Source organism: Chaetura pelagica, unplaced genomic scaffold (genome assembly GCF_000747805.2).
Source record: "Chaetura pelagica isolate M959 unplaced genomic scaffold, ChaPel_1.0 scaffold69, whole genome shotgun sequence".
NCBI lineage: Eukaryota > Metazoa > Chordata > Aves > Apodiformes > Apodidae > Chaetura > Chaetura pelagica.
The window spans coordinates 2,688,822-2,714,168 of NW_009970724.1; the positions used below are offsets into that span (position 1 = coordinate 2,688,822).

The 25,347-nt window shown below is 52.8% G+C and overlaps 2 protein-coding genes across 2 annotated transcripts in view; one reads left to right on the forward strand and one right to left on the reverse strand.

The window, feature by feature from the left end:
* Position 1: 1 nt before the first annotated feature.
* Positions 2 to 2,314, forward strand: HYI (hydroxypyruvate isomerase (putative)). Its single transcript, XM_010006714.1, is given in 9 exon segments — positions 2 to 32; positions 115 to 146; positions 148 to 218; positions 877 to 991; positions 1,124 to 1,202; positions 1,388 to 1,437; positions 1,632 to 1,701; positions 1,884 to 2,018; positions 2,226 to 2,314. Coding segments are annotated over 9 exon segments (672 nt in total).
* A 1,223-nt stretch (positions 2,315 to 3,537) lies between these two features.
* The window catches only part of SZT2 (seizure threshold 2 homolog (mouse)), a 60,224-nt gene continuing 38,414 nt past the window's right edge, over positions 3,538 to 25,347 (reverse strand). Inside the window, exons 47-72 of the mRNA XM_010006715.1 lie at positions 25,101 to 25,219; positions 24,543 to 24,707; positions 23,823 to 23,907; positions 20,462 to 20,650; positions 20,142 to 20,339; positions 19,618 to 19,787; positions 19,269 to 19,435; positions 18,739 to 18,836; positions 17,759 to 17,891; positions 17,516 to 17,643; positions 17,104 to 17,234; positions 16,437 to 16,619; positions 15,743 to 16,013; positions 15,450 to 15,529; positions 14,978 to 15,103; positions 13,061 to 13,266; positions 12,844 to 12,937; positions 11,392 to 11,472; positions 10,908 to 10,982; positions 9,340 to 9,553; positions 8,878 to 9,061; positions 8,446 to 8,568; positions 7,674 to 8,175; positions 7,239 to 7,355; positions 6,811 to 6,879; positions 3,538 to 3,681 (exon numbers count right to left, since the gene is read on the reverse strand). Coding sequence (XP_010005017.1) covers positions 3,538 to 3,681; positions 6,811 to 6,879; positions 7,239 to 7,355; positions 7,674 to 8,175; positions 8,446 to 8,568; positions 8,878 to 9,061; positions 9,340 to 9,553; positions 10,908 to 10,982; positions 11,392 to 11,472; positions 12,844 to 12,937; positions 13,061 to 13,266; positions 14,978 to 15,103; positions 15,450 to 15,529; positions 15,743 to 16,013; positions 16,437 to 16,619; positions 17,104 to 17,234; positions 17,516 to 17,643; positions 17,759 to 17,891; positions 18,739 to 18,836; positions 19,269 to 19,435; positions 19,618 to 19,787; positions 20,142 to 20,339; positions 20,462 to 20,650; positions 23,823 to 23,907; positions 24,543 to 24,707; positions 25,101 to 25,219 — 4,052 coding nt within the window. The remainder of the gene's footprint in view (positions 3,682 to 6,810; positions 6,880 to 7,238; positions 7,356 to 7,673; positions 8,176 to 8,445; positions 8,569 to 8,877; positions 9,062 to 9,339; positions 9,554 to 10,907; positions 10,983 to 11,391; positions 11,473 to 12,843; positions 12,938 to 13,060; positions 13,267 to 14,977; positions 15,104 to 15,449; positions 15,530 to 15,742; positions 16,014 to 16,436; positions 16,620 to 17,103; positions 17,235 to 17,515; positions 17,644 to 17,758; positions 17,892 to 18,738; positions 18,837 to 19,268; positions 19,436 to 19,617; positions 19,788 to 20,141; positions 20,340 to 20,461; positions 20,651 to 23,822; positions 23,908 to 24,542; positions 24,708 to 25,100; positions 25,220 to 25,347) is intronic.

A 25,347-nucleotide genomic window follows, 5' to 3' on the forward strand; every position in this document is an offset into this window, starting at 1 on the left:
GATGCAGATTGTCCTCCTGAACACCCCTCCCGGTACCTCAGCGTCCCCCGGGGTGCCCGGGTGCAGGTGCGGGGGTGCCTCGGTGCCGCTGACCGTCCTGCCGCTCTCTCCTAGGGGATCAGGAGGCTGGGGAGATGGGGCTGGCGGGCGATGCCCCGCGCCCCCCTCCAGGGCCTGGCCGCGGCGCTGCGGTGCGCCCTGGTGCTGGGCTGCCCCAGGTAGGTGCCAGGCGGGACCCCGCTCCTGCGCTTCTCGGTCCCCTCCGACCCCGTCCCCACCGCAGCGCTCCCGCAGCCCCCCCGCCGGCTTCCTCCGAGCAGGGCTTGCCCTTTGCACCCCCAGGTCTCTTCCTGCTTGGTCGCAGAGGGCAGAGGGGCCCGGATCTGTCTGCTCTTTCTGGCAAAAAGCAGAGTGAAAAAGTTTTCGTTTCCACTGCCTTCCCCAAGCACTTGCTGAACAGCCTTGCTCTCACCTGGACAGAGCCTGATGTAGCCCCGCACTGGCCCCCATTCCCTCCCTGCTCTAATCCAGCAAGTGGTGAGACAGGGCATAGGACCTGCCCACCACTGACTGCTGCCCATCGTGCTGGCCTCGGGCCAGCCCCGCCGCGATACCCCGAGGAAGCTTCAGCCTTGGAGTGAAAGCTGGAGGCAGCTGGGAAAAAAGGGAAGAATGAAGGTCTGGGATGTGTCAGGCAAAAGGTTCAAAGATGTCCCTCTGCATACAGAAGTGGGATGGTGCAGGTCTGTGTCCCCGCAGCTCACTGGCACGTGTCATGGCTCCCTGTTTTCCATCATCAGAGTAAGGTGCATTAGATCTGACCAGCTGCTCGGAGACTGGAGATGCTGCCTGTGGCTGGTCTCTCTGTGTCTGTAGGATACATCTGATGGCTGGGCGGGTTCCCCTGGGTGCAGACCGGGCAGCTGTAGCAGGTGAGATGGAAACCACCTTCATTGAGAATCTCAGATACGCTGCTGACCTCCTGGCCCAGGTAAGTGGGGAGCAAGACCCGTTCCATGAGTGATGAGGATGGAGAAGGCCCTGCCAGACTAGCACAGGGAGGGAGTGCTCCCTGCTCCAGAGGTGACAGCATACTCTGCAGGGTGACATTACTGTGTTACAGGAAGACATGATTGGACTGGTGGAGCCTATTAACAACCGCATCACAGACCCTCGCTACTTTCTGAACACCCCACACCAAGGTAAGGCAAACAACTCTTCCCAAAGTCTCCTTCAAGGGAGGAGAAGGATCCCCAGAGTCTGAAAATCAAGTTGCCTCCCCTGCTCAGAGATGCTAAGGAAGCACAGCTGATGAACAGGAGGCTCAGGGCTTCACTATGAAGCTTCCAGCCTGGGCATGATGGTCTCTCATTTTTCACACCCTTAGCTGCTGCCATCCTGGAAAAGGTGGGACAGCCTAACCTGAAGTTGCAGCTGGTGAGTCAGCACTGATGCTCTCTGGGGCTCACTCTCCAGCAGGGAACCATGCACAGACCCACAGGGGAGTCCCAGGGACTGGGGGGCTTCTTAGCCCTCCTGGGGACATGGGGAGGGACAGAGACTGTAGCACAGCTGTCTGTGATTGCTCACTTTTGAACAGCTGCACCATCAATCTCCTCTCTCCCCCCCAGGACCTCTTTCATTGCCAGATCATGGATGGGAATTTGTCTCGCAACCTCGAGACATACTTGCCGCTCATTGGTAATGCTCTGCATCCAAACCAGCTCCTCTGTGGCCATAGGGCAGGAGTGGCTTTGAAATGTGGCCCTACTGCCCCACACTCTGCTGTGGGTGGCTGGGGGCAAGGGTCACCCTGTCCCATGCTTAGAAAAGGTTGCAGGCAGGGCTGCCCTGGGCAGAGCATCTCCCATTCTCCTCCCTAGGTCATATCCAAATTGCACAGGTGCCAGGGCGGCACGAGCCAGACAGCCCTGGGGAGTTGAACTTCCCCTATATCTTTGAGCTCCTGGAGTCCCTTGGCTACACTGGCTACGTGGGATGTGAGTACGCTCCGAAAGGTGAGTGGGGCTGGGGGGGGTCTGAGCCCCACTGGCACGTCCCAGCATGGACCAGTGGCTGGGGACTGCAGAGGTAGGCATGCCTTTGTGGGTGGCAGGCAGTGGGCATCAGGGTTCCAACCTGGGGATGAAAGCCCTGTCTGGAAGAGCAGCTGCTCAAGCTTGCCTGGGGGGTGGGCCAGCAGGAGACCTTGTCTGTCACTGCAGGAGATACCCTGGAAGGTCTGAGCTGGCTGCGCTCATACTGGGAGAGCCGAGGTCTGCAATATGGTGGGACCAGCAAGGCAGCAGAGTAAAACAAGGAAAATACAGGAATAAAAGTCAAAGCAATGGCTTCACAGAGGTGCATGTGTGTCTTATCCATGATGTGGGGCAAAGTTAGCTTTTATGTCCTCTTGCCCTTCCCCAGATCCTGCTGGGCCAGCCCAAACAGCTGGACCCTCATCTACTCAAGCACCATCTGCAAAATATTTGGGGATGGCTTAGGCACCACGGTAGGTGACATGAGGTACACAGGACCACCTTCACCTCTAGCCTACAGGTGTGTCCAGGTAGAGGTTTCCAGTTCCCCTGGCTAAGGGTGGGGAACTCCTTGGGAAAGGAGCAAGTTTTCCCAGTACAGCTCCAGCTGGTGTCTGGAATTATAGGAAAAGGGCCTTGGGCTTCCAAGTCCTGTAGTTCCTGAGGCTGCTGCTAGTGCCCAGCAGTGACCCTGCAGCAGGTTGGGAAAGTGAAGCAAGCAACTCCCTCGCAGGCTGTCCGAAACCAAGGCAACAAGCTGCAGCATGCCTGCCTATGGACACCCAGGGCTGCCTGCCCTGTTCCTCCTACTCCAGAGAAAGTATGAGAATCCAGTGCCAACACAGCTATGCCTCTACATCCCCTACAGGAGGCTTTCCACATCCTAGCCTACAGGTTGTGAGTTGGGATCTAGTTCAGTTTATTTCACAGATACATTAATGGCTTTAATGTACATCTCCATAAAACCTTCCCCTCGTCCAGTTCACCCTCCCTGTCCCATTCATTGCTCTCCTGATGAAAGCAAAGGGCCAGAAGTGGGCAGCCTCACAGCCCAGAGCCCTGAAGGCCAGGAGTCTTTCCGCCTAAAACCAGAGTGCTGTGCAGTGCTGCCCTGTGCAGAAGATGTGCTGTGTGTGCTCCTCTGTGCCTTCCTGACAAGTAGAACTCACCTGCAGATGCCAAAGCCACATCCCTGAGAGCTGCTCTGCTTCAGCCAAGCCACAGCAGCCAAGCTCCTGTCCTTGCACTTTGGTTCAAGGTCATTCAGTAGCAAACCCACCAAAACCAGCACACCAAGGGCCACACCAGCCAGGCAGCAATGCTGGAGGTGCACGTCCCCAGGCTCCTCAGTTTGGCACCCATGTGTGCTGCTAGCAGCACTGCCTGCAGGGCTGGAGAACAGGTCCTCTTGGGAGACCTCTTCTTTCCACTGTCACCCGTGGCACAGCCATGCCCAGAGGTGCAGTACGTGTGTCGCTCCCGGAGGTGGGTGGCAGTGCTAGAGCAGGCCTGTCCAGAGGTTGAAGCAGGCAGTGTTGATAACTGACTCCAGGTGGTGGTACGTAGACACAAGCTGTGGCAGAGGGCTCTCGCTGTTCTGAGGCTGCACTGGGAACGGCTCCCGGAAAACCACAGTCAGGCTCTGCTGAGGAAAAGGAGCAGGTCAGGGGACAGGATTCAGACAAGCACTGTGCCACCTCTAGCCCAGGTGCATGGGCGCTTGCTTAGCTGTGTCAGGCAGATAGTGGGAGAAGTCCCAAAATGCCAATGACACTAAGCTGGTGCCTTCTCCTGTGACAGCACGTTTGAACCTCCTCCCAGTCGCCCTGGTGGAAATCAGGTGCAATGCTTGCTCACCACCTCCCTCCCAGCCCCCATGCATCTGCAGTTATACCAACCCCAGCAGCAGCCTCAGGAGAGGAGGGGATCCTACTGCCTCCACAGTACTAGGGGCTTCCAGGGAAATGAGAAGGAAATTTCTTCTTCTAAGGCAAGGAGTAGGAGTGGAACAAATGGGGAATAGGAGGAGATTAAATGTAATAACTGCAATCCTAAAAATAAATGCTGGCTGCTCCATTCTTATTAGTGACTGTACTGACAAGGCAGGGCAAGGCAAAGGGGAGCAGAGAACAGGATTCAGAAGAGAAGGCTGCAGGAACTGAGACAGAATGAAAATGTGAGCTACGCAGTGCACTGAGATCAGAATCATGGAGGCAAGACACTGGGACTGGATGTCCTCCAGAGATGAAATGCAGCACATCTAGTAGCCAGGGTCTCCTAACAAACTCGCAGAGCCATGAGAAACAGTTCTGTAATGGCAAAACAACAAACGTACCGGTAACATTCGAGAGGGACAAGAAAGCAATGCACGAGCATAACTCTGGCAGCTTGCAAGACTTCAGAGCAAGCATGGCGAGAAAGAACCACATGGAAACTGCAGCTACCAAAGTGATGTGCTAACTCTAGAGTTGTCTTTGATAAGGTAATATTTCTAGACAAAAGAATCATGGTGTATCTTATCTGCGCTTCAGGAAGGATTTGAGGTAGTGCCACATGGGAAATTTAGGCAAGCTGAAAAGATAGGAATTAATGCAAAAATTATAAAGTGAAGATGGTAGTGCTGAAAGGGGAAGTAGCAGGCCAGAGAGAGGTTACAAATGGAGTTCCTCCAGGACAGGTTTTGAGACTCATGTTGCTGACTACTTTAACGAGTCTGGCACAAAGACGATGAGCCTGCTGATAAAATTTGAGGTGCTAATACAAAAGAGGATTGGGATAACGCAAAAAAAGCCCTAGAGACTTTTGAGAAGCCACAGGAATGGGATGAATGTTAAGCACTAAATACAAGGTGAAGAATGCAAAGGATTTGTGTTAGGATAGGAGTCACTGGGAGAAGTGAGAGTCTGGGTGTATCATACCAGTGACCACAAGGTGACACATTAACCCATGACCATCAAAAGGTAAATACCACCCTAGGCTGTACAAAAAGCACCAGGCAGGGACACAAAACCCTTACTGCAATCACAGAAGGCTCTCCTGAGACTCCTCAGGAACACTGGGTGCAGTTCTGGACATCTGTATTTACAAAGGCTGACCTGAGCCTTGAAGGGCTCTGAAGGACAATAAGACCATTGGAGAAGGGGAGACAGGCTTAAGAACTCAGCTTGCTTAATGCAGCAACATGGAGGTAGTAAAAATTCCACCTTCAGTTGTGGAGGTGAACCTGGGGCACCAAGGAGGAAGCAGGTACATGCACAGTGAAGTGCAGTTTCAGCTCTGAGCTGCCACTGGCATGAAGAGGATAGAACTGGCCATGCCAAAAGCTCCAGCATAAAATGGGAAGGACTCTTCGTGGTCAGCTGGCAGGTACCACTGTCCTGGTTTGAGCCAGGATGAAGCCAATTTTTCTTTTTACTGATTTTTTTTCTTCAGTAAGCTTTCTTGTAACTAGCAACAGTGTGTTCTGCTAGGCTGATAAGACAGTGGAATATTTTTCTAACTACTGAGGCTTCAAGGCTGCACCTGCACTCTGCCAGCTCAGACACTATGGGGAGATCTGTGACCCCGCCCGTAGGAGGCTGAGTTAGATGGACAGCAAAATTGGCCAAAGATATTCCATTCCATATATCTACGTAAGCTCAAAGTAAGCTCAAAGGAAGGTCAGAGATCACAGAAGACAACTTCCTTCCTCCTTCTTCTTCCCTTCTCTTCCGTCCATGGCCGGCGTCCAGGGAGGACTCTGTTCATCCATCACCGTTGACCCTTAGGCTTGAGCTCTCCTGACCCCCATAACTCTCTGCTCTTTTCCAGCAGCAGCTCTGGGATTCCTCGGGACTCTTCCCAGTTCAGGGAAGTGCTGTGGGAGTTGCTCGGGTGGCCGGAGGCAAGAGGCTTTTGCCCATACCTGAATATATCTGTATATAATTGTATATATTTTCTTGTATCATTTATTAGTGTTTTAATTAAAGCTGTGTAGTTTAGTTTTCAATCCAGCCAAGTCTCTCTCTTTTTCTCTTTCTCCTTCCCTACCTGGGTGGGGGGGTGGGGGAGGGGATCGAGAGCACTGTTGTCAGACCTGAGTCAAACGGTGACAACCACCATTTCTGTCTGGCGTTTTAGATAAAGTGTGATTTATTTACAGGGGAATCAGTTATGCTGCAGTCTCTGCAAAAGCCTCACTGCGAACTGAAGCATCTTGTAAACCCCCTACTCTCACATGGAGCTGCATTCTCTTGACCCATGCTGCACCTCACCTGGGAGCACAGACAAAAGCAGAGTATTTTTGCCCTCAAGTCTGATGAAGGCCAAGGCCTGTGCAGATTTGACTAGAGCTGAATAGAGAGATGTCTGAGAGCATGATCCAAAAGCAACCCTGTGAAGGAAAAGGGGATCAACTGCTCATGGTTTTCCAATTCAAGAACAAAGGGGCATCACATGAAAAGAGCAGAAGGAGGTTCAAAAACAAGCTGAGGACAAGCTCCACCTACTCTGTAGGAGCAGCAAATCAGAGGAAATCATGGATGCCACAAATTAACCAAAGAAAATAAAGCTGCAAAGCGCTATTAAATAAATGCAAAGGCCACCTCTAGCTCAGGGCAGGCCTGGGCCACAGTTTGTCAGATGCTGAGGCAGTAATTGGGAAAAGTGTTAACAAGCTTTTGACTTGCTTTTATTCTCCCCATGGGCACCTGCCCTTGCCAACTGCTGGATGAATCTAGACAGACTCCCAGCCTGAACCAATATAGCTTTTCTGATGTTCCCAAGTTCTTACCGTCTTTCCTGAATGGGAATCAAGAAACACAAGAACGAAGCAATCCGTGAACTTCTGGTTGAGCACAACCTGTCAAGAGAGCCACAGCACACACTGCAGAGGAGACAGCACAGACCCAGGGACATGTTGGTGGGCAGGATGAGTGGCATGATAAAGCTGCGAAGGTTCAAGTCTGCCTGGCTCACAGGTGACACTGCCAAACCATGGGGCTATGCACAGCATGAGGCTCTGGGTGTGGAGAGTGTCCTGCCTGCCTGGGGGCAGACAGACAGACACTGCTGTACCAGCAGCAGAGTGGAGAGTAATATCATGGAAGTCCCCAGAGGCACATTCCTATCCTGACAGGCTCACACTGCAGCATGAAGCTGCAGCAGGCAGGGGCCCTGGACAAGAGAAAGGGGCTGCAGGTGGGTGATGAGCTGTCTTACCAGATACTGGGTTCCAGTTTCAGTGTTGTGGAAGTGCCGACAGCTCTGGGGAAAGCGGCTCAGCAGCACCTTGATGAGGCTCTGGTACCAGGAGACTGTCATGGTGAGGAAGCATCCCTGCAGACATGGAACAGGGCTGATTTTAGCCTCCCTCTAGCCATGGCACCAGCAGCCATAATGCTGCAGTAGCCTTCAGACCTCAAATCAGATGCATCCATCACAGTCCACTGAGGCATGCTGACCCAAGAGCTATTTGCTCTCCACAGATGGGTCCATGTAGCCTCCCCCTTCTCCTGCCAGCTAGGAGCTATGTTTCTGCCTCTACTTTCCCACCAAGCAGGAAGAGATGTGCCCTGCAGGCCCTTCACTCATTCCCTCAATCCCTCCCCAGAGTAGAACAGCAGCTGCTCCACCCACTCCATCCCTGCTGCTCACCAACTGGGGGTCGACATCAGCAATGGATTTCCCATGCACAGCATCGAGCAGCTCCTCCAGCTCCACCAGTGAGAGCTTGCCCAGCTTCAGCTTATCTGAAGCCAGAGGCTCCAAGAGGAAGAGGCGCTTCCAGAGGTTGTCCCTGCGGCAGTGGCACTTGGCCAGCTGCACCATGCTGCTGAGCTGCTTCTGGGCTGAGGCCACCTCAGAGGCCAGCAAGGGGAAGAGTGGTGAGGTGTAGAAAAGTCCAGGCCCCAGTTTGACTTGCGTGCCCCCTGCATAGAACTCGCTGCTGTCCTCCACGTCCTGCCACAGCTCCCGCTCAGCTGGCTGCTGCTGCCCCAGGCTTGTCTCTGGCTCTGCTGCCTCCCAGGCCGCCCGGCCCACCACAGGCTCCAGCACTTCCCGCTGCAAGCGCGGCAGCTTCTTGAAGCGCCGCATGTCGGCCGTGAGCCGGGGGAAGAGCTCGCGCTGGCTGGTCATGATGACGTAGAAACGCAAGCTGAGAGCAAGGAAACACTTGTGACCTGGGGAAGGGCTTCTCCCTTCTCAGCTGGGCTGCAAATGAATCATGGGCCTCTCTGTCCCTGCCAGGAAAGGTGCTTCTCTGCCCAGACAAGGACACATACCACAATGCCCAGTTCCCTGTGAGGATCATCTTCAGACAGCACCAAACCTGCCTGTGATATCCCAGACAGAGCCAATCCCTCCCAGCCCCCTCCTCCCCAGCCAGGAAGCTTTGGTGTCATGTCTCTGGGCCCCCAGTGCTCACCGGAGCATGCGTCTCTCTGCCTCACTCTGCTCCTCAAATGGTGCTGCACTGTGACACACCAGGAGGGACACATCGAAGTCATCATGATGACGCAGACCTTCAGAGTCCTTGTAGGAGCCCGAGCTGGGAGCAAAGAGCACATCGGTATGAAGGGGAGCTCACTTTGTTCTCCCAAAGCTCTTGGTCACAACTTAACTATTGGGCAGAGGCAATTCAACACAGCAGGACTCCTAAGTGCTATGGGAGACGTCAACTGCACTTGCACACCTGCCCAGCACCCCTGTTGGCCATTGCAGAAAAGCTGAGCAGAACTGCTGCCTGGTACCATGTAGAACAGTCAGCTTTGCTGGCACCTTGGGGTAGTGTCCCCAGGACTAGTGGGTACCCCACCTATCTCCAGCAGCTCCAGGAACTTGCAGCAGATACACTCACCTATTCCAAATAGAGACCAGTGCATATTCATTCTGCTCTGTGCCTGGTGTCCCCTTCTTGTTGTCACTGCCCGTGGCTGGCCGGGCCATGCGCAAGGGTTTCATGTGGTAGGTGTTGGCGTGGTCAGCGATGTAGTTGTACAGCTGGTGTGCAGTGATCATGTTGGTGGGCAGGGCCAGCATGCCTAGTGGAGGAGGACACATTGCTAACACAGGGGTGACTCAGTACCTCCCAGTTGGCGTCCTAGAAATTACTCTGGGGGACCGAGCTCTAGAGCAAACCACCTCTCTTCCACAACAGAGCAGTAAGAACTTCATCTGGAGCTGGGCCCCTTATGTCAACCTCTCCCTCATCTCCCTAGATACTCCTAGCGTCAATTTTTTTTGTAACACACTTGCAAACCTTTTGCCAAGTTACGGGTTGGTGATCAACCCCCAACTGATCACATGTTGAGCCACTCACCTTGGAAAATGTGGTTGCGGCCAAATTTGGGAATGTCAGGGTGGTGGGCAATGAAATCCTCCAGGAAGCTGGTAAGATGGTAGCCCTGACGAAGGGTCATGTGGGAACCCAGCAGATACTGATGTACTATACGCAAGTGGAAGTCATAGCTGAACGAATGCACATGCATGAGGTCCCGCACCTTGTCACACTCCTCTGTGAAGAGCATGGAGAGCTGTGGAGGGACAGGGAGTCAAGGCAGGAATGTTAACCAGGCGCTAGGCCCTGCCGACAGCTTGCAGGTCTGCTATCTGCACTGTGCACACTGCTTCTTGGCTGCCTCCTGCTCTAGTGTTGGGGCAGGGGTGGCTACACAGGCTCTGCCTTGCATTGCTGTCTTGTCCCTTGCAAGGAGATCCAGCTTGATAGCTCCTTCCACAGTTGACCCCACTCCTCATCTCCAGTAGCAGTATGGGCTGATGAGCACATGTCTTTTGGCATGAGGTTCATGCTCCCCTTGTGCTGAGAGCCACATGCACAGCCAGTGGGAAGAAGGACAAGGCACTGACTGCCCAGCTCTGTTCCTGCATCCAGCCTGTTCTGCACAAGCCCAAAGGGAGAAAGGGAGAGAAGTGGCAGAGGAGGCCAATTGCCCCACCTGGAGGAACTCTGGGCTAGTCCCAGCGTGTGGAAAGGCTGGCCAGGCCCCTGCAGCAAGCCCATTGCCTCTTGCCCACTGCTCCCAGGACCAACCTCCTCCCACTGCAAAACCAGGCAAAGTCTTTCTCTAGCTCAGTCAGAGCCTGGATGTTCCCTGCAATGCCAGCTACAGCCTGTTACCCTGCCCTGTGCACATGCAAGGTTCCCAGGAAAGGCTCAGCAAATCCTAAGCCGAGTCCCTGGCAGGCCCTAAGCTCAGGAGAGCCACTCTTGGCGTATGTAAGACACAGTCTTGCTATAAATCCATCTTGGAAAGAAGAGTATGGTCAGACATGCCTCCTGCCTCAGGCTGGGACTGGCCAATCTCTATACAGCTACCACAGTGCTCTGTGGACAGGCAGGAGACATCCTCACTGAAATAAAAGGAAGCAGGCAACCCCACGGTGCTGCAGAATAAAGCACAGAGTTATAAAGAACTAGGGCTCGTGGTGCAGAAAGTGATCTCCTCCAGCAAAGGGCAACAATCCATGTTCACAGATCCCTGTTCCCATTCCAATTCCCTTTTGTGCCAAGGGAAGCAGAGAGCTTCTAGTTTTCCATGCACTAGCTTTCCCTGGAGCAGTCACCTTTGCCAGAATTGCTCCTACACCTCCCCAGCCTGCTCTATCTTGCTCCCCAAGCTAGGACAAGACTCATCCTCTTGCCAGACCTCCCACCTCTTCACTGCATTCCAGATCTGCTCAAGCAGCAGGCTGCAGAGGCCACGTGGCTTCAAAAAGCTTTGCGTGGTTCTGCTTTTCCAAGGAGGAGGGAGCAGAGCTCCACAGAACTTGCTGCACCTGAAATGCCATTCCGTCCCAGTGATCAGTGCCTCTCCCAGAGCAGCCCCTGACCCTGAGGAGCACCAGCTGTGCCTGCAAAGCCATTACCTGGGAGTTCACAGTCTGGCCCATGGGGATCCGTGAGCACTCCAGCGCGTACTGCTTCACACAGAAGTAATAGCCCTGGAGGAGAGAGCACGTGAGCACAGCACAGGCCTTGAGCCTCTCCAGGGAAGAGCAGTCCACATGCTTCACTCTCTGGGCTGGATTCCAGACACTCCTGTTTTATGTTTTGCTTTCCCTCCTGTCTGAAACAAGCTGGCCCAGCCAACACATGGCTGAGCACTGATCACCCTACCTGGTGCTGAGCTCTTGCATATTTTATTAGCCCACCTCCAGGCTACTCTTACTGCTCTGAGCCCTGCAGAAGCATTCCTAGATGATCCACAGTCCTGCAGGGCCAATGAAGAGGCCAGAAAAGATTGCAAGAATTACATATCCCTGCTACACTCCTCATCATCACTCATTTTGCCACTTCTGAAGACTGCCTGAATTCCCAGAGATTGTACTTAGTTTCTTTGTTCTTCCTTACCTGGAAGGCCAACTCCATCAGCACGATCCCTCCCGGAAGAGCTCTCTGTAGATGATATGTGGCAACAGCAGGGCTTGTGCTCTGGGAAGAGAAGGACAAAGCTGGAGAGGCTCTGTGGCACAGGAAAGCAGCCCACACACTAGAGTGTGAGGCTGCCATCAGGCTCTGAGCCAGAGATGAAAACAGAGGACCCTCATCAACTAAGCACCCTCACTGGAGGGAGGGGAGCAGACATGCCAGAGCTGACTGAAAAAAAAATAATTCTAACAAACCTAATGAAAAGCCTTCAAGAGACCACACTGCTTTCTTCACCTCCTGCTCACTCAGGACAGGGTGTCTCTGGAGTTCAAGGACACTGTGAGCTGAGCAGTGATGCTGCCTGCAAAACCTTGCTCCCACCTCTTCGCTTTGAGCACTCCCCAGAGCATCACAGCTGCCTGACACAGCAGCTACCAGAGGCATCCAGTTTGGACTCAGAGTATAGCTGCCAGCAAATTAACTTTCCCCATGTTAAGTTGTTCCAGTGGATTGTTCTCTTCTCATTTTAACTGCAAGGTGTTTTGTTGCCCACAATCCTGAACAAAACATCAGCCATAGATAGGTGCCAGGAAAGTGTCAGAAAAGGGTGAGCAAATTCTATGTGCTCCCATCATCCCTGGGTGATTTCATGTGCTACAGATGGTTTCTGCCCATCCAGAGACTCAGATGGATTCCTCTTCCAGGTACTAACAAATTCCCTCTTGTAAGCTTGTGTTCACAAAACCGTTTTCATAAAGACCACTGTCACCCACTGCACAAAGAAACACTCCCTTTTGCTTTGAAACTGCCTCCCAGTGCTTTCATATGATGGTGTCTGGGTGTTGTATCAAACAAGGCAGCAAGGAGCCAATCCCTTTCCAGGCTAGCTGTGATTTGGTAGAGTTCTGTCTTGTCCCTCTCTAGTTGCCACTTCTTTAGAAATTAAGAGCCTCAGCTTGCTCTTGCAATAGCCATTCTGGGTTTATCTTCTCTGATCTCTTCAACTTCAGCATCCATCTCACTTAAATTAAAGATTCTTCTGCTCCAGAACAGCCCATCACCATAGATGCCAAGGCTTCTCTGACAGGTTAACCTCCAGAATCACACCCAAAGTCAGTTGGCTGGCCCCAGGTCACCATGTTCCTCTTTTGAGTCCACACAAGGTTGCTGCTGTCCTTTTGAAATTTGCCCTAGTTCCACCCAGGCCCAGGAAGGGGCTGCAGGAAGACATACAGGAGGGCAAGAAGGTCTCATCTGACCCAGGATCCCAAAGAAGGTGCTGGTCTAGACAGAATTATTTTTTTTTGCTTTGGTGCTTTCTCTACCCTCTCACATCCTTTTTGTCTGAAACTCATTCAAAAGCCAACCAGAACTGCCCTGCTTCACAGCCTGACTTCCATCCCAGTTCCACCCCTCTAACGGACATACACTCACCTTTGGACTCCCCTCTGCTTTTGGCTTTGTATAGGAAAAGGACCCTCTCCCCTCCACGCCCATTGCTGCCAGAGCTCGGATCCGACTTGTGCTACTGGAAATGATAGCAGAGAGAGCCTTGAGTAGAGGAGCCAACAACTCCTGTTGTGTCAAACCAGGGCATAGTTCAGCATGTTGGCCCTTCTCCAACAAGAAGGATTCCCAGAGCATCACTAACCTGCGAGTGGTGGGTGAGGGTGGCCGCACCTGGACCAGAATGAAGCCCATGCTCTGCAGGTACTGGATGTACTGCTGCAAGAAGGCATTGCACATCTCCTGCAGCCAGGGCTCCTCCTTCACCTTGCAGGGCAGAGCTTCTGTTGAGTCACAGCTGTGGCTGCGGTCTCTTCCTGAAGCTGTAGAGTCATTTGAGCGGTGGCGCTTCTGGAATGGAAAATAATTTCCTAAGGAGACCTGCTGCATCTGGCCCCAGCAGGGGACACTCACTGGAACACCACCAGGTGCTGTGGTTGAGTGGGGGGCAGATCTCCCTCTGCCAGAGAACACTAAGAGCTGATTACTCAAACACTGTTCTAGTGCACAGGCCCAAACACAAGATCCAAATTTTACCCAGCCGTGGACTGACCTAACAGCCCTTCCATCAACTTCAGAAAAAGGTACCCTGGTAGAAGAGGATAATTTAACTCTCCACCCCCAGAACAATTTGCACAAAGTTTTAGTGGCTCACAACAGGTTCACACAAGTCTCAACAGAGCTTCAGCTCCTACTGCCATGGTAAGAGTCCAATCCCCTTATGAATCCTGCTGACTAGTGTAGTACTTCAGTAGCACAGAATAGGAATAGTGTTTCCTTTTAACCACGTTCAGTTCTTTTTGTGTCTGGAATACTCCTTGTCTTTGTGCTGCGAGAGACTAAGGTTTGTTTTCTTGACCCCTTTACTTCAAGCCTGTGGCTTTTTTACATATTTCTATCTGCCCTTTCACTCACCTGCCCCTGGAGCAGTCTCTTTACCTGGGGTCTCTCCAGCTACTCTTTTACCCTCTCTGAGTCTCTCTAGTTCAGTGCTTTTGCCACAAGATGCTTAGTCTCACATTTACTAGCAAGATAAAGACACTAATACACTAGTATTTTAGAAATGTGTGGGAATATTACAAATAATATTAGCACCCTTTTCTGATGCACTTTTAAACAGTTTGCCTTTTGTATGCAACTGTTCACAAACTGAAGAAATCCACTGACCTGTCTGCTCCATACAGGCTCTACAGTTGGTGTACAATGCAGGAGTTCAAATTTCTCTTCACATTTTGTTCTGCTTTACTGGGAAGCAGGCACCAGCTCCCACAATCCCTCTCATTTCACAGGCTACTCAGGTTCCTCTCAAGTTCCTTACAGTTTTTTTTCTGCTCTGGCCAATATGAACAACCACACAGCATTGCAAAGAATTTCCTATATACTGCAATAAATGATCTGGAGATACAGAACCCAATACACAACCTTGAAACCCCTACTGCCAGGCTCCTCGAATAACCAATTTTCCTTTTGCTCTGATCCAAAAACAAAGTGAAGTTTTCATTCTGTGATGATACTCTCCATTTCTCAATTTCTATAGCAACCTCTGTTTAAGGACCCTGTCAGAATCCTTTCGACATTTAGATAAATTCCAACAACATGCTCTTCCCCTCTGACACACATAAAGACCATGAATTGCTGGTGCAGGATCTGCACTGGTTAGAGCCTGTCAGGGTGCAACCTGCTCAGGATTCAGCTGATTTGTTTTCAGTTGTTCCAGCTATTTGCTGGGTCCAGGTGAGGTTTGCCAGGTCTGGATGCTGAATGCATAAAGTGAAGTTTTGCTTCATCCACAGATCAGGACCCGGCAGTACTCCCTGATGGCTTTGCTAGACTCAGCCCTGAATTCCCTGGGTAGAAAACAGAAAACAGTCTTCCCTGGGATTAGTGTGGCTGCAGAATACAGGTGATGAGGAGCCAAGGGTTTTCTCAGTCTCCCTCTTACGGGGTGGAAATGCATCCTGCAATGCAGGGGTGAGCTTAAAGCAGCCCTGTCTTGGAAAAATATTGTTAAGCTATCCTTGCCCCAGTGCACAAAGTCCCACTGGCACTTGCTGATGCTCACCTTCCCCTCTACCTTGCCCTGCTGGTCAGTCTGGATCTGCTGCCGGAAGACCGGTTCAAAGAGCAAGGGGGTAGCACAGTAGTGAACCAGGCGTGAGGACTGCTTCAAGGTCTCCAGGTCTGCCAGCTGCACAGCACAAGAGGCACATAGTTACAACACACATCCCTCATCAAGCCTCAGAACAAGCTGTTCCAACACTGTGCTGCTGCTCAAACGGGGATCAGCTTCCAGAGGGAAGCCCACAGCTTTATAGCCTTTCTAGTGCTGGGCAGTGACGCTCCATTCCCAAGCCTGGTGCTGCAGCCCAGCAACCCCAGCAGTTCAAGCATAGAGCTCTGCTCCACTGCCAAACACCATCCTGGCATACAGCCTGTTCTGAGCTCCAGTGCTCCCCTTTGCCATAGGAAGCTGGTGCTCCCAGTGTGCTGTAAGAAGGCCCAGCCTGTCACCCGCCCACCTGGGCTGCACTCACACTGATAGGCATGTTGGACTGCGCCGACCTCTGCTGCCAGGTGACAAAGAGATTCTCAATCTTCATCTGCTTCTCCAGTTCTGCAGAAAAGAGAGCAGCCACAAAAGTATCAAGCCACAGCCCCAGGTACTGCTGCTCCCCTTGCTCAAGCTGTTACCCATCCCCTCACAGCGTCCTGGCAGGAATAGCTGAGAGCTGTCCCCTCTGCCAGAACTCATGCTCTGCTTCTTCTGAGCTTCTTCAGGAGCAAGATGATTAGGCAGGCTCCCATGACATCAAGACCCTTGCTTTACCTTTCCTCTCCAGGGTCTTGATTTCCAGGAACTGGGCTCCATGCCGAGAGACAGGGTCAAAAGCTCCCAACTCAGGCCCATGGGGTATGCGCTTGAGGGTGGTAACATCCCGCAGAGCTTCATCAAAGGGCACCACGTCGGGATGGAAGTGCAGAGACGGGAGGCCGCGGGCAGAGCTGCTCAGCCGGCCTTGCTCCTTGCTTGGTGGGGGGCTGGAGCTCCGGATCAGTGCATCCACCTCCAAAGTGGAATTCAGGAAAGGATTTGGCTCCTAAGCAAGCAGACAAAGCCATGAAAACCTTGGAGAAAGGACCCACAAGAACAGAGTAAACCTAATTTTGGCCATCTGCAGACTATCTGTTGGCCTTCTCCATCACCAGCCCTGATGAGAACAAGGCTCAGCATGGACCTAATATTCAGTGGGAAGTCCATTCCCCAGCCTCCTCCACCCAAAACAATCTAGTTGCAGATAAGTGCTGCCAACAGCAGAACTTGCTTCCCATTCCTCTTCTGGCTGCCTCCAAGAGCAGACAGCAACAGCCTGGCTGGACACAGCTGCAGTTGGACATGTGAACACCAGGGGATGCCCTGCCAACTGGCACACGAAAGCACAGAAGTGTCTTCATCTGACCTTCAAACTGCCAAGGTTCCTCCTGAAAAGGAAAGGGCTTCTCTGCCTGGCCAGGTGCCCTACCTGCTTGCTGTCCTCATGCCATGGTGTATCCATGAAGCAGTAGTGGTGGAAGAGTCCCAGCTTCTGGCTGATCAGGCAGTGCACAATGTGGGACCGGGCATTCTGCCACTGCAGCAGGCGAATAAGCGAGCAATTCAGGTTGGCCCCCAGGTCTGGGGACCAGTTGTAGGTGTAGAGCGTCAGCTGGAGAGAGATGAGGGGGAGAAAGGCTGAAGGACCTGCTCAGAGAAGGCCTGCATGGTGACAAAGGCTGCTCCAGGTGCTCTGGGTGGTACTTGCTGCAGCTCCAGACAGTTTCAAATGGTAAGGCTGAAACAAGGAGAGTGACAACAGCTCATTCACAGCCCCCTGTTAACAGCTACAGCAGTGGCAGCACAAGTGCCCAGCTTTATGTGGCCCTTGTTGTGGGGAGGAAAAAGGCAATTATAGTCCACAGTCGGGGAGAAGTCGTCGGAGACAACAAGGCCTGCTGTGCCTCCAGCACTCCCCACAGTGCTGCAGGGAACCCCAAGCTCTGCTTGTAACATGAGCAGAGATGTTCTGCACAGCTGCTTTGGAGGGCTCCTGCCTGCCTGCACAAGCACCCTTCCTCTCCTGTTTCTAGCCTTGAACCATTTGGGAACAGCTCAATTTTCAGGAGACAACATCACACAGGCATCATTGCTACCTTTTTGTCAATGATCTCTATGAAGAGGAACCTTTGCCGAGGTGCCAGGTCTCGTCCAACAAGGCTTGGGTCAGAGCCCCTCTCTGCTGAGCTGAATTCCATAGCCTCAAAGCGCTGGAGCCCTTTGTGAACTGGAAGAAACCAGCGTTATGACCCTCAGACCAGTTCATCCCACTCTTACATCCCACATGCCATTAAGGATGTTGTGCCACAGGACTGTTTCACTTGTCTTGAAATAAACAGTTACAAGCCAATTTGAGAATAAGCTGTCGGGAGCTGAAAAACAGGCAACCCACTGCCCACCTTCAGGCACAAACACAGTCTGTCCAAGCAGAGAGGGGACCCCTGCTTATCTACCTACCACCCCGCAAGCCCAGGCACACAATCCTGCAGAGCCTGGCCAGACACTCACTCTGTTCTGTGCTGCAACGCCACTGCTGGAAGTTGCGTCCCAGCAGGATGAAGTGTCTGACGGCTGCAGGGCGAGGGCTGGAGCTCTGGCCAGGCTTGTAGGGCAGGAAGGCAGTGCCCCAATGGTAGCTGCAAAGAAGAGCACCAGAGGTGGCTGACAAGTAAAGCCACGAGAGGAGAGGCTGGCACAGCTGATTGGCATTTGTTGGTGCCAAACAGCTCCCTACAAACTTGAGTCACTCACCAGATCTGCTCAAACACCTTGACAGTGGTGTCACTCGCGAGGGCAGTGACCAGGCTCACCACTTCCACCAGGATGGAGGGCAGGAGGAAACGGGACACAATCTCTGCTGAGCACTGCTGCACTGATGGGCACCCTGCATGGAAGAAGTACTGTAGAACAAGGCTTCAACTGCCCCAGAGCCAAGCCCTGCCTGCCCAGGCAGCAGAGAGTGCTAAGAGAATCCCATTGCAGGCCTGCTGCAGAGAGCAAGCCAAGTTCCTGCCTTGTCAGGGACTAACACAGGCAGAGCTGGAGAACAAGGACCTTACATGGGGGCAGATAAAATAAAGGCTGAAATAATCCCTGGTTTCAGGCTCTGACCTGAAGTGGGACCTGGACCAAACTCCTTACATGCCTTGAGCATGGCAATTAATTCTCCTGCTTATTCCTTTGTCCCTGGCTTACCCCTCATCAGAGGAAGACCACCTTGCCAGCAGGAGGTGTGAGAGGATGTACAAACACTGAAGTGAGAAGTATCCAGAAAGCAGCAACAGGGAAGCCACACCCAAATCCCACCATATGAAGGTCAACTCTCCTCCACTCCCTCCCTGCAAGAGTCAGGGTCTCCCATGCAGCTTCACAGAGCCAAAACATGTTGCAGAGGCTTAGGCTTTCCCTCCCTGCTACATCTGGGAGCTCTTTCACTACCACAAGCCCTGAATTTGAAGCATGACAGATACAATCACAGGCCTTCGCAGGTTTGTTAAAGTGTACAGAGACACATGCCTAAGCTCCTGCCACAGCTTTGCAATGCTGATGCTGGCCCCAAAACCAGTAGGATGCTGGCAAGGTCTGGCAAGAGACAGGGTGTGTAACTAGGTACAGATCAGCAAGGATTGAAGGTGGACGTCTTAGTGCCATATAAGGCCTTGTCCTCAGAGCTCCAGAGAAAAAGGCCCATCCCCAGCCCATCTGGAGGAGCTGGGACCTGAGCTACATACCCAGGTTGTTCATGAATGCCATCCACTGCTGGCAGGTTTGACTGAAGAGTAGGTGCATGGTACCTACATCTCCTTCTTCCAACTGGCAGGCTCGGCGCCTGGGAAGAGTAAAGGGAAGCACAGTTACACCAGATTCTAAGTCAACAGCAACAAAGGCACAAAGGTGCAATGGTCTTTCTCCACCTGGCATCACAGCTAAGCCCAGGAAGCCCCCTTTTTGGGTTGCTACACTCCTTGAGCTTTCCCTCTGGCTCAGTAGCCACAGGTGTGTCAGGTGTTGCACAAGGCCCCACGATGCAGGGAAGGGATCTCTGGCAGGGAGAACCAACAGTGCTCCCAGCAGTAAAGACTGAGGCTTTGTGTGTGGAAAGCAGCTCTCCTAACTGGCTGTGTAAGGGAGAAACTGCAAGGAGATGTGGTCCAGAGGATTCAGATGCAGGCAGAGCCAGCAGGACACTGGGCTGCAGAGTGCTGTACAGTAGACTGAGAGAAACGACACCCTGGCTGCCTGGCCTGCAGGTTGTGCTTGCCTCTGTGCCTGTTCCAGTTCAGCTGTGGCTGTGGCCCGATCCTGGCTCAGATGCTGCTTGACATTCTCAGTCTTGTGCCGCCGCCTTGTGCGAGCCTCTTCTGGTCTCTCCAGTACAATGTCATCAGTAGTCTTGGGGCTGCCCAGCTCTGAGGACTCTGTCTTGCTCTAGGGAGAATGGAGCAAGTTAAGGCTGTGCACACGTATGGCCCAGCCAGCATCCTGACCTCAAAGACCCTGCTACCAGTCTGGCCTCCTGACCCCAGCCAGATTCCTCCACCCTGTTCCTCCTGGTGTGACACACCATGAGGACTTACAGGCACTGCTCCCCACTGATCTCTCAACATTACCAGCATGTCCCAGAAGCTGCGGCGTCCCAGCTTGTTTGTGGGTGTCACTGGCTCCCCGGAGCTGGGTGAAGGGGCAGAAGTGAAGTGCAAGGGTGGAGGACAGCTCCTGCCAGACCCACCAGTGGTCAGGGCCAAACCCTTGGTCTCAGACATGGTCCTCCTCAGGCCTCCTGTGGAGACAGAGCAAATCAGACTCTCCAGAGCCTCCTGTTGTGACACTGCTAGTGTCCCATGTACCCCACTGTGGCTGGCCAGAGCCTGACTGAAGAGAACCCCTAGCAACACCCAGCAAACTGGATTCAGTCTTGGGGAGCAGACAGACCTTTAAATACCTCTTCCAAGCCTAATTTCTATAATGCTTCTTCCCGGTGACATCACACGATGCAGCTTGCTGGGAGCAGAGCAGATTCCTCCCTCCCAGCCCCTCAGCCCTGGTTCCCCCAGCACAACCAAGCTCCCGCAGGCCAGGTGGGAGGAGTGAGGCTGGCTGGGGTTTGGAGTGGCCATCCTGTGCAGGCTCTCACCTGCAGAGCTCAGCTCCTCAAGGTCCATGGCACCCAGGGAGCAGGTGGTTTCCACGCAGAGCGGGGCTGGCAGCACAAGGAACTCCATGACGGCATCGCAGAGCGCGTGGCGCAGGGCCCCACGCAGCTTCTCCGACAGCTGCAGCAGGCTGATGTTGCCCTTCTCCCAGATATCCAGGCGCACCAGCACGCAGGGCTCTGCAGGGAAAGGGCAGTCCTGCATGGCTCTGCACCCCCACGTTCATCAGCCCCTCCTGGGTGACCCAGAGGCTGCAGAGGCAGCAGGGAACTGGCAGCTTGTGGCCTGTTTCACTCCCTACCTGAAGGCAGGGTGCCTGCCTCCGGCTGGTGCCTGCTGACCGCAGTGAGGCTTTCAAAGTCAGTGTCCTGCAGCAGGCCCACCATAGGTGAGGAGGGAGGCAGCTTCAGAGGGCCAGGCCTCTCCCCCTGGAGCAGCGAGGTGGGGCTGCCATTCTCATCCACAAACGTCAGAGCAATGCATGCGATTCCTGCAGGGGAGAGTCCGAGACAGCCCCCATCAGCTCAGCACTGGGTGAACCCCTACAAGCCCTGCTGACAGCCTGCCACCCCACACCTGGAACCATCCTGTCACCACTTAGGCTGCCCAGTGCCATGTGGCAGGCAGGGCACACAGGAGGGGATGCAGCCAGGGGAGCAGAGGAAAGGTGCACCTGTGGGGAATCAGGGTAAGCAGCACGATGTTTGGCATAAATTGTCCCCATCACCCCAAGAATCTCTCACAGAGAGCTTCCACTTGGTCCTGCAGGAGCTTCCCAGGTTGTCCAGCCCCATATGTAATGGAAAAGTATCTTCATTTGCCCCAGAAGAGCCTTCATGCAAAGAGATCTAGGTTGGGACTTGCCATTCCTCACTCTTAAGGGACCGAATACAGAACCCATAAACTTTCCAGCAGTCCTCTCCAGGCTATGAAGGACCTGCAGAGGAGGGCTGTATACAGGATAACTTGCTGCAGATTATAGTAATTCTCCCCACTTTATAAGATCTGATCTTGAGGCCTTCTCCACACACTCGTACCAGCAAGGCTGGGAACAATGCAGGTTGACACACAGTATTAGCCTAGAGTTGCTGCAAAGTTTAGGCTGCCTACAGCCTCCCTGTGCTGAGCCCAACACACACACACAACAGGACAGCTCAGAACAGCAGTGTGGCACTTGCTCCACAGTCCATCTGCTGCAAGCCCTGGCCCATGCAGAAAAAAAAGCTCTGATACAGACTTGGGTGCAACAGGAGCTCACTCCTCATGGCCCAGCTTGTTGCCTGGGCTACAAGAAAGCACCAGCAGGGATGCAGTTGTGAAGTCCCTGGGCTGAGACATATCCAAGCCCCGTAGACTGCACCCAGGTCTAACCAGCACCACAATAAACCTGGTCTCCATCATTCCTAATGAAGCATGAGCTCTGCAGCAGCCTTTCCTCCAAGACATGCCAGATGCAAGGAAGAGGGTACTGGGATGAAGAGAGCTGCTCCCAAAGCAGATAGATGGGTATTCAAGTCAAAGGGCAGCTCACTTGCACTCACACTGAGTGAAAGAATCTCTACACCTATGAATAATCCTCCACTTGAAGAAAAGTACAGGATCTGCCTTATCTCAGAGGTGTTCTGCAGCAGGCTCTGCTATGTCTCTTCCCCAGACAGGCACAGGAACAACCCTTTATCCAGCCAACAATGGAGAATTTTGTAATCTAAACATCAACAGTAGGGGGGACTGGACTTGACACAGAACAGCAAATCTGCCCCACATGGCAGTGCATACCAGCTCTCCCAAGAAAAACTTTCTCTCTTTAAACAGTAAAGGGCACAAATTCCTCATCTGTCTGGTTTGACAGTCAGCTCAGGCCCACCTGAATGACAGTGGATGTTCATGCAGGTAACTACAGACTAAGATGTAGTTATTGCCCTTTTCTTCTCCCAGGCACACTCCCACACTAAGCCCCTTCAGCTTTCTGCTCTCTGGCAGCTTTCCCTATAACAGCCATTCCTGTAGCTCCACTCTGCTTCAATCCATCTCAGGTGAGAACATAAGGACAACCATGCATCACGTCCCATGTCCTCCTTGTGCTGGGACACCTGGACTAGAGAGGGAGCACTCACAGCAGTGCCTTCAACAGGCCAGCTCAGCAGCTGCAGGAACAGACTTATTTGCACGTGCTCCCCAAGACAGAGCTAGTTTGCCAAGAAGATGCCAAGCACTAAACACCCTGCAGCTGGCTCAGTCCCTTGGGGTGGGGGTGATGGCTGCCCCTGCCCCAGCAGCAGAGAAGCAAGCCACCCTGCCACAGTGAACATGGCTTCCAGTCTCGTTACAGCACAGAAAAGCTGAAATGCAACCATTAAATCACAGGTGAGAGACAGGTGAGAAACTCACAAGCTGAGCTCTTGGAGGTAGGAAGAGGTAAATTAGCAAGAGCTGTCAAGGACCTTACTGGCCAGTGCAATGGAGTTTGGCTACATACTCATCCATTGCATCCCATGGAGAGGTGGGGTGCTAGGGAGCTGTTACCTCATCTGTGAGGGTCTCTGAGCCCCCTCTGACCCAGGCTCACTGAAATACAAAGTACATGTCTAGTGGTGCCTGGCCACTCTAGCCCTTGGTATGCAAGGGAACCTCCCAGCCCAGGACACAGCCACTGAGAGAGTGATGATGTTACACTCTGGAGCACAAAACCATGGCTGAAACATCATAACCTCTCTTCCTGAGGGAGGAGATGCCTGTTTGGACTCATGGGGAAAAACGCTGAAGGATTTTTAGAGTTCAGTGCTTGCAAGCTAACAAGGCACCACACAAGACTCTCAGCAGCTGGGGACTGAAGAGCTGCCATCTCAGAGCAGCAGGCTCTGTTTGCTCATTTATCCAACCAGGAAGAAAGAGGAGGCTCAGCTAAATGGACACACATAAACAAACACACAGAGGAGTCAGAGCTGAAGCCACAACACAAGGAAAACAACAGCAGGGACCATAGTAGCCAGGGAGCTGCACAGGAAAGGGAACTGGAGTAATACTTGGAGCCACCGTGGAACCACCAGCTACCTTGGAAATGGGAGAGTGGAAAGAGGTGCTGCACAAGGTCCGACATGGTACCTACATAACAGAAGAACATTCAGACGGTGCATGAGTGGCACAAGACTTGATGGCCAGGTGACAGACCACATGGCCCAGACAAAACATGATGTGACAGCCTGCTGCAGGACAGGGCCTACCCACTCCCTCCTCCAGCAGTCCCATAAAAAGAGCAAGCATATTGCCCCCACAGCTCATGCTCAGTTACATACAGCATTCAGCTACCTCTTCAAGACAAGGCTCCAGCATAATTGTCCACGCTCCCTGATCCAAGCCCACTAACTCTCTGTGCCCCACACTTACTGAGGTCTCGCTGCATCTCGACCCCGCAGCTACTGCAGCCTAGAGCTGCTTCCTACAGCAACAGACCAAGTTGCTCTGTGGGAGGCCTTGGCTTCCTCCACCGCACATCCATGGGCTTGCAGCTCCCAAGCACACACCCTGCCCACCTCCTGGCCACAGGAGGAACACACTGCCCCAACACTGGCCCTTCTCAGTCACTCAAGAGCTCTCCAACATGGAAAACTGCTCTCTCATACACAACCCCATACCCTGTTTCAGAAATTAGTTGAGCACAGTACCTTTGCCACCAGTGCCTTGGCCCCCTGGCTTGTTGTACAGGTAGAGATCCTGGTCAGGGATGCTCCCACTGTGGCTGAAGTAATGCTAAGGAGAGCAAGGAAGACTGGTTACAGAGACTTGAGAACTTGCCTTAACTGGAAGCAGAGGCTCACATATGTGCAGAGCTCATCCCCAGACCTCCAGCAAGCAATCCACACCTATTAAACACTTGCCAGAACAGCCCCGGCCACCCCCTTGGGCAGGAGGATCCTCCTACAGCTGTGTGCAGTGTTTATATGGCACTACACATCTGGACTCACCTTCTCTCCTTGCTATGGTCATGCTAGGGGGGTAGGTAGTTGCTCCTAAACTTTTATCAACCCTGACGTTTCTGTCCTTACATCTGAGGGAGCCATGCAAGCAAACAAGCTCAGCTTTGCAAGGAGGTCTTGTCTTATGCTCCTGGGCAAAGATTGTGGGCATGAACTTTGTAGCTGTTGCTTTTTGCACAGCAAGTGACCACTTGTATCAAAGCAAGGTCTGTTCCAGTTGATACTGGGCTAAACAGGAACTGCTCATAGTCCTGTGAAACTCCTCCAGCATTCTGTATTCAGTGTTACTTCCTCCTTGACACTATGGTGGCAGAGATAAGAACATAATGACTGAGCTGCCCCAACAAATGCCCCCAGCAGCAAGTAGAAGATGGGTAGACTGCTGTCCGAAAGCACACCTCTCTGTACCTTGAAGTGGTGCTCCACGTTGCTGTCTGTGTACTTTGGGGTGTGCAGGAAGATGAGCAGGTTCTGGCGCAGGTAGTAGGCCACTGAATGCAGCCAAGGCAGGGCAGAGGGTGGCAGTGTGAACTGCAGGACCTCTGTGGGTGGTGTCCCAGGGGGCTGAATAAACTGCAAAGAGAAGGTTTTAAAACTCAACTGAGACCAGCAGGATGCCCTGTGGCTCTGATAAAGACCCAAGTTATGCCAGCTGGCTATGCAAAGGGGAAGTGTGGTGAGCACAACCCAGATCCATCAACAGCATCCCAAGACAGATGTGAGCAGATGTTCCCAGGGTATTCACAGAGAGGCCTTGTCATGCTGCAAACTCCAGCAAAGGGGATTTGCCACCCACTCAGTATATATCTGAGTGAACACTAGCCTAAGTAAGCACTGGAGCAGGGAATGGGATGCAGCAAACTGCCTTGGCCTTCCCTGCCCTGAGGCAGCAGAGGCTTAGACAGGTCAAAAAGTAGGAAAGTGCTCTGGACTCCAGGATGAGCAGAGCAGATACCAGTGAGTTACCTCCACATCAGCTGGGGTCAGCTTGCAGTTCCGCACCAGCATCACTGTGATGATATCCAGGGTGGCCTCATCCAGGCGTCTGCGCAGCACCTTCACCAGCTCATCTGTGATCTCAGGCCCTGACAAGTAAGCAGAGATACAAGCAGCTTTTTCAAACCCATCCAGTAAGAACAACCACAGCTACCCCTCCCCTGCCTGTTCAGGATGTACCACCTCACAGTCACTTCCTACAAGGAGGTTATCTTTC